Consider the following 15,334-nt stretch of genomic DNA (forward strand, 5'->3'; position numbering starts at 1 on the left):
TGTGAAATTGCAGGATCATTTCTATTATAAAAGTAGTAAAGCCTCATATAATCCAACCTCACAGAACCAGGATATTAAAGAAACAGACTAAAAATTAATCATTTATAAGACAACTCATGTATTTTCTGAGGAGGAGGACTAATGGAAGTTTTACATATTAAATGTCATCTCCACAATGATTCCCAAAGGAAAAAGTATTATAATAAATGGGCATCAGCATGTTTAAACAAAAGCACAAATCACCTAATTAATGATTTAAAATTCACACATTTTTGTGCACATAAAATTTTTAAAGTTTTTGATAGCTCTTGATGAAATGGTATTTTTCTCAGAATAGTACATGTACATCAGCTCTCACCAAATATGATACATAACTGTACATTTTAACCAAGTATTCTTAAAAAGAAAAAATCACTGACATTTATTTCTACTTGTAATGTTCTTTATGTGAACACAAATGGACATCTACTGTGTATTTAACTGAGATTTAACAAAATACAACTTTCAGAAAATCTAACAACAAAAAAAGAGTAACCAAAAAAAATCTATTTAAAAATCTTATTTTGTCAGCAGTTCTAGAAATTTTCAAACCTACCAGCCCCTCCTCAACTAGTGTAAAAAAAACAGCATAGGGCTTCCCTGGTGGCGCAGTGGTTAAGAATCCGCCTGCCAATGCAGGGGACACGGGTTTAAGCCCTGGTCCGGGAAGACCCCACATGCCGGGGAGCAACTAAGCCCGCGCGCCACAACTACGGAGCCTGCGCTTTAGAGCCCGTGAGCCACCACTACTGAGCCTGCATGCTGCAACTACTGAAGCCCACGCGCCTAGAGCCCATGCTCCGCAACAGGAGATGCCACTGCAGTGAGAATCCCACGCACCGCAACGAAGAGTAGCCCCCACTCGCCACAACTAGAGAAAGCCCGAGCACAGCAATGAAGGCCCAACGCAGCCAAAAATAAAATAAATTAATTAAAAAAAAATAGCATAGCCTCACTATTAATAAGAGGGACTATTGCTAAACGTTATATTTTGTATCTTAAGCAATGGACATATCATGATTCACATGAGACATTTATTCATGCTTTCCAATTCTTGCTCTGCTCCAAGATAATTACAGTGAGAGTCATTCTTTGTGTAAGGAGGCAGGAGGACAATTTTGTAATCACTAACAGCTACTTATTTATCATGATTTACAAATCGTTCCCATAAATAAATAAGCATTCCTTATTTATTCAGTTGTTATTTTATATTCTTTGCTAAATGTGATAAATAAATATATAACAAATGTAATAAACTAGTAGATTCTGAGTTCTCCACACACAACTTCTTAAGTTTCTTTTTCAAATTAACGAGTTCTGCCAAATAGAAAAACGAACAGTCCAGTAAAAACTCTGTAGCTATGAAGTATATTTTAGCCTAATAATTACTGTGTTAAAAAATGAATGAATTGGTTCCCTTTTCTTTTAGACTATATAAATTGTTTAAATAAACAAAATCTATAAATGTTAAAGTTTTGTTTTTTTTTTTTTTTTTTTTTCCGGTACACGGGCCTCTCACTGTTGTGGCCTCTCCCATTGCAGAGCACAGGCTCCGGACGCACAGGCTCCGCGGCCATGGCTCAGGGGCCCAGCCGCTCCGCGGCATGTGGGATCCTCCCGGACCGGGGCATGAACCCATATCCCCTGCATCGGCAGGCGGACTCTCAACCACTGCACCACCAGGGAAGCCCTATAAATGTTAAAGTTGAAGGATTGCTAAATTAAGTGCGTCTCATTATGTCTGGATTGAAATTCATTCAAATTATATGATTTGAAATTCAAGATTTGCATAGGAATATACTTTGATTTTTAGGCATGAGGAACTTAAGTGATATAAGAAAATTTGCTTCTCTAGTCTCAGAGATGTAAGAGGTATCAGGGAAAAAACACACACACCAAAAGCAACTAGAAAAACACAATTTCAAGCAGTCGGTTAGTCCTGGACAAAGAGCCACTGTACCACCATGAGTAATAACTGAAGTTGAATATTGCAATCTTGAATACTGTACCTCCTGCACAATAACTTATGCCAATGTGGGAAAATGTATAACAAAATTTCAAATAACTCAGAGTTGCTAATTCTATTCTGTTGTGGGTAGAACTTTTTAGCCTCCAGTCATAGCATACCTTCCTTTTACAAATATTTTAAAATATCATTTATGAAATTTTAAAATATAAATTTTATTAAAATGTTTTCCTAGAGGAAAATGGGTACATATAACTCACAATGAAAAAGATTAACTTTCTGATCATTTACTGTATAAGTTATGGCCTGTTACTGTGATAAAAGCCTACTAGTAGGCTTTAATAGTCTGTTGGGGAAAGCAATTTATATCTAGGATACATTATATACACTAAGAAGCTCGTAGAGGACCTAACTAAACTCAGTACAGTATACTGTATTAAAGACTGGACAGAAAATTAAGTCTAATTCTTGATGATTACTTAAAGAAAACCATCTCATATAATGCTATCTTTTTCTGAAGTACTCAGTGGTAATTAACTGTGATTTTTCATATTTACTCAAAGTTTTGTTTTGACTCTTATAAGACTTAGTAGAGGTTGATTTTAAAATGTGTAAAGTTTATCATCAGCGGTATATTAGTACCTCTGTCAAAAAAAATTTCACATAAATGCAGACTGAATTTTTTATTCTTTCCTGATTATTTTCTTCTCATGTATTCATGCATGCGACAAAAGTTTACTGAACACTTACTATGTGCTAAAGATTGCTGCAGAGGGTGAGAATACAGTATTGATTAAAGCACACAAAATTCCTGCCCTCTTAGGACATATGTTCTAGTGGGGGTAAAAACAGGCAAGCATACAAATAAAATATGTAGTATGTCACATGGTAATATGTACTGCAGAGAAAAAATAAGGCAGAGAAGAATGACAGACAGTAGTAAAGGGGTGAGAAGAGAGAGGTTTCAATTTTTTTTTTTGCGGTACGTGGGCCTCTCACTGCTGTGGCCTCTCCCGTTGCGGAGCACAGGCTCCGGACGCACAGGCTTAGCGGCCATGGCTCATGGGCCCAGCCGCTCCGCGGCATGTGGGATCTTCCCAGACCAGGGCATGAACCCGTGTCCCCTGCATCGGCAGGCGGACTCTCAACCACTGCGCCACCAGGGAAGCCTGAGGTTTCAATTTTAAATATGGCTGTGAAGGTGATATTTGAACAAATACCTCTTTCCCTGAAAGGAAAGAGGTATGAGGATATCTGAAGAACATTCTAGGCAGTGGAAACAGAAAGTGCAATGACTCTGAGGTAGGAATGTGCCTGTTCTGTTCAGAGAACAGCAAAGTGGCCAGGGTGGCTGAAGCCAGGTGTACAAGGTATATAATAAGAGGTGAGCTCAGGGAGATAATCTAGGGCCATAACGTGTACAGAGCTTATAAATCACTGTAAAGATTTGGTTTTCATTGTGGGCAAAATGGGAAGTCCATGGAAGGTTTGGAGGAGAGGACCGACATGATCCAACATGCCCTTTAAAAGGATTATTCTGCCTGCTCATTTGATGACAGATTGAAAAGTAGGAAAATTAAATGGCTGTTCTATAGTGAAGTAAGGGTTGCCTGATGGTTTGTGCCAGAATACTGGCAACGAAAGTGGAGAATTGGTAAGGGTCTGTATATAATATAATGAGAGAGCTCACATCAATTTGTTGATGGATGGGGTGGGGTATGAGGGGAAAATTAAAATCAGGAGTAAGTATCAAGGATTTCATGCCCTGAGCAAATGTAAGGATGGAGCTACCAATAACAGAAAAGGCAAACAAAGACTGCTGGAGAAAGAGATTCGGTGGCAAGAGGCAGAAGAAAGATGAGGAACTCAGTTCTGAATGCATATTATACTTCTACATAGAAGGTTAATGATCACTAAGATGCAGTGGGACGCACAAGTCACGAGTACTGGGAAATGGACCCAGAATACCAAAGATATAAATTTAACATATCACCAATAGATAAGACGCCAAAATTGAGGCTTGATATTTAAATGATTACATAATTAGAACACATTGAGCCTAGGATTTACAAGTAATATCCCACACCAAATTTTGTACAACAGAAATAAAAAGTAATCGGTCCTTAGGTAACCACATTTTAAATATGGATTTCCTGTGGCTTTAAGATTCCTTTTCTTTTTTTTAAAATAAAAAAACCTCTAAGGGAAGAAAGAGAGACTAATATACTAATAGATTTACACCAAAGCACTGCTGTTGGCAGAAAGGACTAGCTAGAGATGTACAAAGCTCTAATCTTCTTGTGAGATACATGCCAAAAAAAATTGTGTATCATGTGCCAGGCACTAAGTGCTGAGTATACAGTAATAAAAAAAAACAAACACACAAATTGTTTAAATATGAGGATAGATAATAGGTAAATAAATAATCATACAACTACAAACTGTGGTAAATATCATGAGAAAATAATATGGGAAACTGTTCTTAGATTAAGTGATCACAGAAGGACTAAGAATGTAACATTAATGCAAGCTTAAAATTTCTCTAAAATCATGGAAAAGAATCTGAAAAAGAATATATATCTATACATATATAAAACTGAATCACTTTGTTGTACACATGAAACATTATAAATCAACTACACTTCGATTTAAGAAAATTTAGTTTTAGACTGAACACAGAAAAAAATCTTAACTACCTATTATCTAATTACCATACAAACCTCCATTTCTCAAGATTCTCTTCCTTTTTCCTCTAACTTTCCATTTGTTAGACACAAAGATTGCTACATTCTTATAGTCAGGAGGGAAACGTTTAAAATATTTATATAATTTTTATAAATAAGCATTCCATTGATAATTTATTATTTATAGCTACACCCAGGAAAAATATATTTTTGGCTCCAACTATGTTTTGTAAATACCCAAATATATACTCAGTCAAATTGATAAAAACATTCACAGTGAAACAAATGGAATGCATAAATTCTAAGTTCTTAATGGCTTATGGACTGACCATAAAGCACATCTTAAATTCTATTTCATTGGAACATTTTCAGTAGCGTTCCTACTTCACCTCTCAGTAACTCTATATGGTATAGCCTCATATTGAGTGACAATGATATTTAATAAGAGGTTCATCAAAATTGATATCCCATTTTATTTATTAGACACATGTGCAGAGTAGCTTACCAAAAACAAACAAAAAAATCCAACATTTATTCTTGGTGTAAATACGAAAGAACCTAGAAGGGTACACACTACCAATAAAAAGAATATCTAATACTATTTAACTGAAAAATTAGCTATATGCATAAGGTCTTAAAATGTATATGAACTTATTGCAGAGACGTTTTGACATTTTTTAAGTAATGGAATGCCACTTTACCTATGTATTTCAGGTAGATTATTTGGAAAACCTCACACTGAGGAATATGTATCTTCACAAGTATAAATTACTGCCTAGATCATAGCGTTATTGTTATGATGGTTGTTACAGAAATAATTTAAGTAACTCATTTTGTGAGTAAACAGTAACTTACCTGAAATATAGATGACCTTTTGATCACTTCTTTGACCAAGGGAATTGGTCACTTTACAGACATAAACACCAGAATAATTGAAAGTCAGTGGATGGACAAAATGAAGAGTATTGTCTGAAGCCAATAAACCATCAGGCCACTGTCCATCCAACCTATATTTTAAAAGGCACAAAATTACTTTAAATATCTTCAGATTCTATTCATTGACAGCTATTTAAATAAGATATTATACTTCCTAGTTGTCAGTGAAAGAATCAGTATCCTTTAGGTAAAAGTCACTATGAAATAAAAGCATATGTTATGAATTTTCATTTTAATAGAGATGAATTAATTGATAAAGTCCATTAAGAATACCCATTCTTTCAAAATATCAATTCATATCAATTAATATAAGTGAAGCTAGGCTAACATTAGAGGGAATAGGAGGGAAGGAGAGAAAAAAAATGTGATTTTTAAAGAATTACATTTGGAAAACTGGAAAATTAGAAATATACATTATTTGAAGACATACCCATAGTATCCAAAGAATTAAAATAATTCTCAGTGAATTATGAATCTATACATGATACATCTACAAGTTGCTTAATGAAAAGTCATCATTTTAGTACATGATAATGTTTTAGCACCTTCTGTAACATATTTAAAGAGCAACATTTAATACGGAACAACTAAATCTATACTGTGCCCTATCCAAAGATGGTTAATTTCTAAAGCACCAACAAGGGTCTTCTTATACAATAATTTCACTCATAAGGTGAACAACAAAATCTGTGACAACAAAAACCAATGCACCTTTGGTATCAATAATAACTCTTTTTAAATGGTTTCTCTACTAATTGGGTTAAAAGGTCCTATCTGGTGTACACATTATTATAAACCATAATAGGAATAAAATCCCACTACAAGAACTCTAAAACCATTCATTGCAATGGAACTAAGTATACTGTTATACCTCATTTTTCCAACCTTAGGGTATATACCCCATGGGGGGGAAAAACCAATAGGTCTTTATTTTGAAAGTGTTTTTACAGCCCATAAATTATTTTTTAAGATAAGAGGATAAAAAGTGAAGTAAACCCAGGCACTCAACTACTACTACAGTTTGAGCTAAGCAGATTTTCAAAAAGTGCATTCACTCGTTCACTCAGCCATCCATTATTTAATTACTAAGAACTTACTATTTACCATACTCTGCTCTGCTGGTGTTGCTGAAATGCACAGGTAAATAAGATTAGGTCCTTGCTTTCAATGATCTAAGCACATTAGTAGGAGACCAACAACTAATTACAAAGGTAATAAGAACACAGAACAATGAAAAGGTAGAAAGAAGCAAATCAACACTGGAGAACAGATAGAAGGATTTTGGTCTGTGATCTCAAGTGCATAAAAGAACAATCAGTAAAATCTTTTACAGTTGCTATGACGTTAATTTGCATTGAAGGATAAAGGTAATATTCTTACATGGTTTAAAGAACAAAAACAAAAACCCCATATATTCTTCTTAAGAGGACTTTGGAAAGAACATTTTTACAAGCATCAGCTTTCAAAAGGTAAACCCTTTTTCTAGGAGTATAAGAATGAATATGAAGTCTATGTATCTTATCAGTTAGCTCTGTACTTTGGGCCCAAAATTCTAACCCCTTTAATTCTGAGAAATGTAAAAATGGCTTATAATCCTTTAAAGTTGTTTATTCAAATAAGCTAGAAAAATTTAATATCTTATTAAACTCACAACAAATGACACGCTAAGCACCTTCCATGCTCCTGTACCTATGTTACATGATTTATATTCACTGCCTCTACCCTCACAAAAACTCTATGGGGTACCATTATCAATGAGGAAACAAAGGATTAGAAAGGTTAAATAACTTATTTAAAAAAGACATCTCCGGGCTTCCCTGATGGCGCAGTGGTTGAGAGTCCGCCTGCCGATGCAGAGGATACGGGTTCATGCCCCGGTCCGGGAAGATCCCACAGGCCGCGGAGCGGCTGGGCCCGTGAGCCATGGTCGCTGAGCCTGCGCGTCCGGAGCCTGTGCTCCGCAATGGGAGAGGCCACAACAGTGAGAGGCCCGCGTACCGCAAAAAAAAAAAAAAGACATCTCCCAGTACAGACACCAGCATAAGAACTCAGAATTGTATGACTTTTAGAAATACCCTATCACACATCTTAACCAATGCCTTCTTCCCACATTGAAGAAAATGTAAATGGAAGGCCTTCTCTACTTTTAAAACTTTATCTTTGCTAAAAGACAATAGATTGACCAAATATACTCTTTCCTTGCACCCACAAAATACCACCTAAAGTAAGATTAAAGGAATGAAAAAACTATTAAAAACCAACGCGGAGAAAGAGAACAGGAGGTAGAATTCATCAGATGTTTCAATAAACTTTTAGAAGACAGAAAACAGATGGGGAAAACAATATATGCTTTAGGCCAATGTTTCCCAATCAGGAGTAATTCTGTCTCCAGGGGACATACCTGGTATGTCTTGAGACAGTTTTGGTTGTCACAACTTGGGGTGGGGGAGTATGTGCCGCTGGCTGTAGAGAATAGAGGCCAGGGATGCCACTAAACATCCCACAATTCACAAGACTGCCTCCAACAACAAAGATTTATCCAGCCCAAAATGTCAACAGTGCCAAGACTGAAAACCTCTGCTTTTAGCTGAAGAAGTGCTTGCAGGAGGCATATGAATGAGGAAGCAGCTAGTGTGGTCCACTGAATCCAAGATCTGGAGTTTGACTCACTACTGCAGAAGGCCAGAGTGAGGCAGAGGGCTAAAAATAAGATCAGTTGAAAGTTGAAAAAACAAAAAAACAGACTCCTCTCAACTCTGTACAGATACCAGGCATTTATGTTTTAGGCAAAATAATGAAGGTTAATTCAATAAATAAACTGACTGGCCATGAAAAAAAGAATTCTACTCTTCAGTAACTGATATCTGAAGCTCCCCCAGTGAAATAAACTCCTCTCTAGTTGATCACTCGAAGTGGAATCTACCCAGTAGGTACTCCCCATTTAAAATAAAATGCTGAAGAGTTTCCACTCAGTATTTTATTTTAATGCATCACTGTGAAATGACTGGACAACTGAGAAAATTAAGAAATATCTACAAAATGAAAGACCAAAAAAAAGAACCTGGAGGAAAAAAGAAACAATATGTAAGAAGCAGAAAAAACTCTTCAGAGGAAATAATTCTAGTATCTCTAGGAAGAAACCAGAAGATACTACATCCATAAAATACGAAAAGGATGCTATGAAAATGAACAGAGAATAAGAAAACACTCTTAGAAACTGAAAATATGTCAAAAGAAAATTTTCAATCAGTGGAGCAGAGGGATCGAGGAAATCTTGGGAGAATAACAAAAACTGAAAACTAATAAGAAAGAATGTTTAGTATACAATAAATAGGAATTCCAGTACAAGCAAACAAAAAAAAAAAAAAAGCAGGGTTAATGACCAAGGGAAAAAAAAAAGAAGAAAAGAGAAAGAAAGAAGAGAAGAGAAGAGAATCCACAGTTGACAGATACAATTCTCTAGACTGAGAAGGTGTGGGGCGTGGGGGGAGGGGTGCAAACACTGAGAAATACGAAAGCAAACCTCAGTATAGCAGTTTGAAATTCCACAGATAAAGAGAATTAAGGATATTCAGATAGTAAACTACACAAGTAAAGAGAAGCAATTATTAGCCTCAGGAAAAACAAACAGCTTTAGAAACAAAAGAAAACAAAATTCCAGTATACTACTTAACTCTCAGTAAATAATATTTACCTGTCATAGGAAGGCAACGATTACACAGTTTATTTCAAAGTAGCTTAATTTCATTGGGACGATGAAGGTCAGGAATATGTATATGAGTATGTTTATGTGTGAAGGGGTAGATATAAAATTAAATTTTCATTTTCATAATAAGAAGTCAATAGACAGTGTTAAAGATTAGTAAATTAAGAAGCAGCAGTTTAAGACCAATGATAATAAACACCAGAAGGAATTGCTAACATCGCCAAAGTAGCCTCCGAGGAACAGAATCGTGGGGGCTGGAAGGTGGGGAGAGGTGGGGCAGAAAAACACTTAGAAACCCTTAATTTAATTTCCAGCTCTTAGTGTAATCATATATTACACTGATAAAAACTTCCAATATGCATTTAAGAATACTTTTGACTTTTAAATAATTTCTCTTTAGAAGTATCTAACATTATTACCTGCTCCACACAGATTTGAAGGGTGGTGGATTTGCATCAGCATTACACTTGAGATTAACACCTTTTCTTCCTACAAACCAGTTTCCATCATAGCCTGTTACTGAAACCTCAGGAGCGTCTATAAAATAAATGCATTATACAACAGATTATCTTTTGTGAATGATAGATGCAATACACAACGATAAAGCATTAACATAATACACAACTTTAGAAGTGGTGTATTTTCCTTCTCTCATATACATAAGAAATAAGGAATACAGTACTCAGTAAATACTGGTTGACTAAAAGAATGATTGAATGAATGGACAATGAGCACCAAACACTAGGCAGCTATAAGCATGTACAATTCTAGTTATTATGGACACAGTGTAAGAATATTCACAAACCTATAATCACCAAAAGCAAAATGTAAGAGCCCTGTTATGAAATACACAGAGGTATATGAACAAAGAAAATATAGTTGGTAATTTGATGAGACATGGCATTTAAGTACCAAGTCACTACATAAAACTGTCTTTAAAGAAATGTTTAATTCAAAAGGAAATATTCCCTAAGAGATACCAATTACAAAAAATAAAATAAAATAAGATTCCTTATATTACAATTAATTAATATCCTTTGGGCATGTAAAGATGTGACAAACTTTCTAAGACTATAATCACAACTAAAGTAAATTATCTGAGGCCTCAACTGTTCTAAAACATTAAATTTTTATTCATGGCCTAAAAGTACACAAAGGTCTTTCAGCATATGTGCAATATAATTAGCTAAATGAGCAATTATCCACATCTACCATCAATATAAATTTATACCTTCAAACTGTAAAATCCAATACTAATCATTCATTCAACCACCATTGTTTAGCTCCTATTAAGTGACAGGCACTGTTTTAGATGTTTAGTATACATGTAGACTCTGTAGTCACAAAATTTACATTCTAATGGTAACAGGAAAGATGACATTTTAAAAACTTTAACTAAAATCCGTTATGAGGGCCAAGAAGGAAAAGAATACGATACTAAGAGAAAAGATAAAGAAATGCTATTTATGTATGGTACAGGGACGTTCCACCCTTCTGTGAGCTATACAAGTAAACTAGATAAAGAGTACGTGGCCAGATGGGAAGTTAGAGAGAGACCAGGTCAGTCTTTAACTCTGCAGGGAAGCCTTAAGTCAATCAAGCAAAGTTTACAAAAAAAAGTAGTAAAAAAATTAAACTTTTTATACTAAGGTACAATTACCTTAATAATTTAAAAAAATGTCTGCCTCTTATAAATACAAAGAATTAACAAACATTTTTTCTAACTTAAAATTGGTAATAAAAAATGTTACTGAAAGAACAGTACAGATGTATGTGAGTTTAAGTTATTTTCAAAGGAGGAGAAAATAGGTAGTAAAGTATCCCCAAAGAATACCTCCAAATTTTGAGATATGAATTCTGGATATAAGATTTTATCTCCTTAAGCTTTGTTTACATGTTTCAGAGGGCCCAATTAACAGGAGAAAAGAATACTCTGAGAACATTTTAGGAGTAGGCCACTAAATCTAAACCATAATTATAAAGTTTTACATCAGGAGAAATATTTTTACACATTTAGAATTTCATTCAGGCAAACAAAAAAATAATAGTATAAATACTGAAGAAAATTTCAGTCATTATTAGACACAGGGAAGAAAAAAATATATATGAGAAAAATATTAATGGTACTTACAACCAGGATGTAAATTTTAAAAGAAAAAGTTAAAAGTATGTAAAAGCAAGAAAGAAAAAGAAGAAAAATTTTATTTGGATTCTCCAAATAAGTGAGGTGAAAAGAAGGTACAGTCAGCCCTCTGTATCCATGAATTCAGCATCTGTGGATTCAACCAACTGTGGTTGAAAAATATTCAGGAAAAAAGAAATTCTACAAAGTTCAAAAAAGCAAAACTTGAATTTGCTGCACACCAGCAACTATTTCCATAGTATTTTCATTGAATTTATAGCTATTTACATAACATTTACATTGTATTAGGTATTATAAGTAATCTAGAGATTATTTAAAGTACATGGGAGGATGTGTGTAGATTACATACAAATATTGATACTATGCCATTTTATATAAAGGATTTGAGCATCCTCGGATTTTGGTAACTGAAGGAGTCCTGGAACCAATCCCTCATGGATACCGAGGGACTACTACTAGGACTGTACTTGCACTCAAGAATACAATGGTAATAACATCCATGTAACACAGCTTCTCAAGTTTAACCCTGTAAATGTTTAAAAAGATCCTTAGAATTAGTTTTAAAAACCATTAATTATACCAAGTGTAATGAATATGTGTAAAATTCCATGAATGTCATATCAAAAAAAACAAAACAATAACAACAAAAAACAGAACATTTCCTTCAAAAACCTACCTAGATTTATGATCTGTGCATGGATGGAAATGACCCCAGAACCTAAACACTTCTCCTAATTTTATCTTTAACCTACTTAATTTTCATTATCTTTGCTATATGCTATCTACACCATCACTTTTTCTCTTGCTCAAAATTTTAAAATGCTACACAAAGAATGTATCAAAAATGAGAAACTTTATAGAAGAGGGGAAAGTATATACACACATGTACATATCCACACAAACATACACACAAGAGAGTATCCCTTAACCAAAAAAATAAAAGCACAAGGTGGGCCAGGTTTGAACCTTATCTAAGATTATTATTATCCCAACAATGACTCTGTTTTACCTTTATGAGGATCTTACAACATGATCAATAAAATCAGACTAGAAATAATACTGAAAAAACACAAATTTTCAAACTAATTAAAATGCATCTAGGAAGTAAAAGATCCTTGCTGAAAACATCATGGGTAGAATCAATAAAAATGAGTAACAGCTAAATTAATTGGATTGGAGAAGGAGCTGTTTTTCGCCAAGTATTGCACATTCTGAGGTATAAATTTCCACAATTCACCCAATCTAGCTTATTTTTAAGGTCTAAAAAGGACAAGGCTAAATAATTTTAAGTTGGACAGCAACTTTAAAATCATTGTCTGTCTTTACAAACATAAATATGTTCTGGTTAAATGGAATTGCCATGAAAATATTCTTTTTTAATTAAGAAAAAATGTCAACAAGGAAAATCTATAACAATATCTGAATATTAAATATTCAAACTAAAGACAGCTTGATACAGAATTATGTTAAAGGGAGAAAATAAAATGCATGATGTTTAAAAGGTAAATGTTATTCTTTACTTACACTGTATGTCTAATATGAAAGAATATCGGATGTCCTTTTCCAAGGCTGGATGTTTTACAACACAAGTAATCCGCCTTCCTCTAGCAAATCTGGTAGGAAAAAGCTTGTATTGGCTGACAATTGTTGCTGTTTCATTTGGAAAAGAAGTCGTAGTGGATTCCATTTCACCAAGATCACCTTCCCAATCAATATGTGCAACTGGTTTTCCAGTGGCTGCGATACAAATGGCTGCTACTGTTTCATTTCCTCCATCAATTAAAGAATCTGGCCCTTTTATCAGGCTCACAGTGGGTTCAACTGTTTAAATTTAAAAAAATTAGTTACATTTCAATCAAAAGCGTATTTACTCCTTCCAAGCCACAACTAGCCATATTTCATAAACTTAGAGACAACTGCATATAAAATACACACACATTAAATGCCAACACCAGTTGGATTCTTGGAACGAGAAGATCATGAACCAGACCAAACAAAAAGCAAGACTTTACATAACCATCACAAAGATGGCTCTCCCTGGTAAAGATACACTTTTCTTTACAGGGACAAGTTTTTGAGTTTTCCCCAAAATTAGTATATAAAAAAAATTCCTGCAAATTTGATCATAATTTCCATTAGGAGATTAAAGGTACTGCTACTCTGAAAGGAGATTAAAGGTACTATTACTATTACACTACTAAGCCTGTGGCACATGGGCTTAGATGCTCTGTGGCACATGGTATCTTCCTGGACCAGGGCTCGAACCCGTGTCCCCCGAATTGGCAGGTGTATTCTTAACCACTACGCCACCAGGGAAAAGAAAAAGCGGTTTTAATGTATAATGCTTCAATTTGCAGCAAAAATGTTTACAACACATTTAATATAGGTACTGTTAAAATGTAATGTCACTAACAGTTTATTGAAGTGTACATGCTACCTACCTTTATCTGGTATAAGAAAGCTCCTCAGCAGAGGAAGTAACCTTAATGTTAGACCCCTTTAATCTACCCTCCATATGTATGCTAGCTACCTCTTCACATTTTCCAGCAAATTTTATATGCTCCTTTCTGTGTAAATTCCTGAGTACTCATCGTCATGAATTCTTTGGCTCAAGCCTATAGGTTACTGTGTGCATTAACTTTTTAATCTAAAAGACATTTTTTCATTTCCAAAATTTCTAATTGGTTCATTTTTTAAATATTTTTTGTCTCAACTTTCTGCTCCAGAGATTTATTTATGTGGGATCATTTCGCCTTAGATTATTATTTTGTAATTCTTCTTTTTTTTAGTTTTTACTTTTAGATCATTTAGATTTGCATGCAATTGTATAAATTATTAGTTTTAACTACTGTATGGTTCATTTACTGTTGGACATTGGTGCTATTTCCTGTTTGGTACAAACAATTTTATAAGAAACATTTTCATTCATGTATCTTGGTATATTTGTATAAAAGTTCCTGTAGTTTATCCCTTGGTACTATGTTTATTTCCATTATTTACCAGATAATACCAAAAAGCTTTCCAAAGTACCAATTTACTCCCAATCTTAGCACTCTGGTTGGTCCAACATACCCACTACAGTTGATAACCAGACTTCTCAATGTTTGCCAACCTCGTAAGTATGTAACAGCATATCATTGAAACTTTGTTTCTAATTTCTCAGATTATGAATGATGTTAAGGATCTTTTCTTGTTTATGAGCCATTTGGAATTTCTTCTTCTGCAAAATACCTATTAAAGCCAATTGTTTTTTTCTTACTGATTTGGGAGAGTCCTTTTCTGATTATATGTGAAAATATCTTCCACCAGTTTAGGGCTTGTCTCTTTACCCTATGGTGTGTTTTGATGAGCAGAAGTTTTTAATTCAAATGCATAAAATTTATCAGTTAACTGCTTTTCTATACAGGCACACCTCATTTGATTGCACTTTGCTGTATTGTGCTTCATAAATATTGCATTGTTCACAAACAGAAAGTTTGGGGCAACCCTGCATTGATCAAGTTTATCAGCACCATTTTTCCAACAGCATTTGCTCACTTCCTGTCTCTGTCACATTTTGGTAATTCTCACAATATTTCAACCTTTTTCTTTATTATTATATGTGTTATGAGGATCTGTGATCTTCGATGTTACTACTGTAAAAAGATTACAACTGGATGAAGACTCAGATGATGGTTAGCACTTTTTAGCAACAAAATGTTTTTTAAATTAAGGTATGTACATTGCTTTTTAAGACATAATACTACTGTATCAAAACTACAATAAAGTATCACCTCACACCAGTCAGAATAGCCATCATTAAAATATCTACAAACAATAAATGCTGGAGAGGGTGTGGAGAAAAGGGAACCCTCTTGCAC

The 15,334-nt window shown here is 34.3% G+C and overlaps 1 protein-coding gene across 2 annotated transcripts in view; it reads right to left on the reverse strand.

Annotated features, from left to right (window-relative positions):
* The window catches only part of NECTIN3 (nectin cell adhesion molecule 3), a 145,537-nt gene that overhangs the window by 73,086 nt on the left and 57,117 nt on the right, over positions 1 to 15,334 (reverse strand). For both annotated transcript variants that reach the window (XM_033855849.2, XM_033855848.2), the window contains exons 3-5: positions 12,999 to 13,295; positions 9,751 to 9,868; positions 5,545 to 5,696 (exon numbers count right to left, since the gene is read on the reverse strand). In XM_033855849.2, coding sequence (XP_033711740.1) covers positions 5,545 to 5,696; positions 9,751 to 9,868; positions 12,999 to 13,295 — 567 coding nt within the window. The remainder of the gene's footprint in view (positions 1 to 5,544; positions 5,697 to 9,750; positions 9,869 to 12,998; positions 13,296 to 15,334) is intronic.

Source organism: Tursiops truncatus, chromosome 4 (assembly GCF_011762595.2).
Source record: "Tursiops truncatus isolate mTurTru1 chromosome 4, mTurTru1.mat.Y, whole genome shotgun sequence".
NCBI classification, from domain to species: domain Eukaryota; kingdom Metazoa; phylum Chordata; class Mammalia; order Artiodactyla; family Delphinidae; genus Tursiops; species Tursiops truncatus.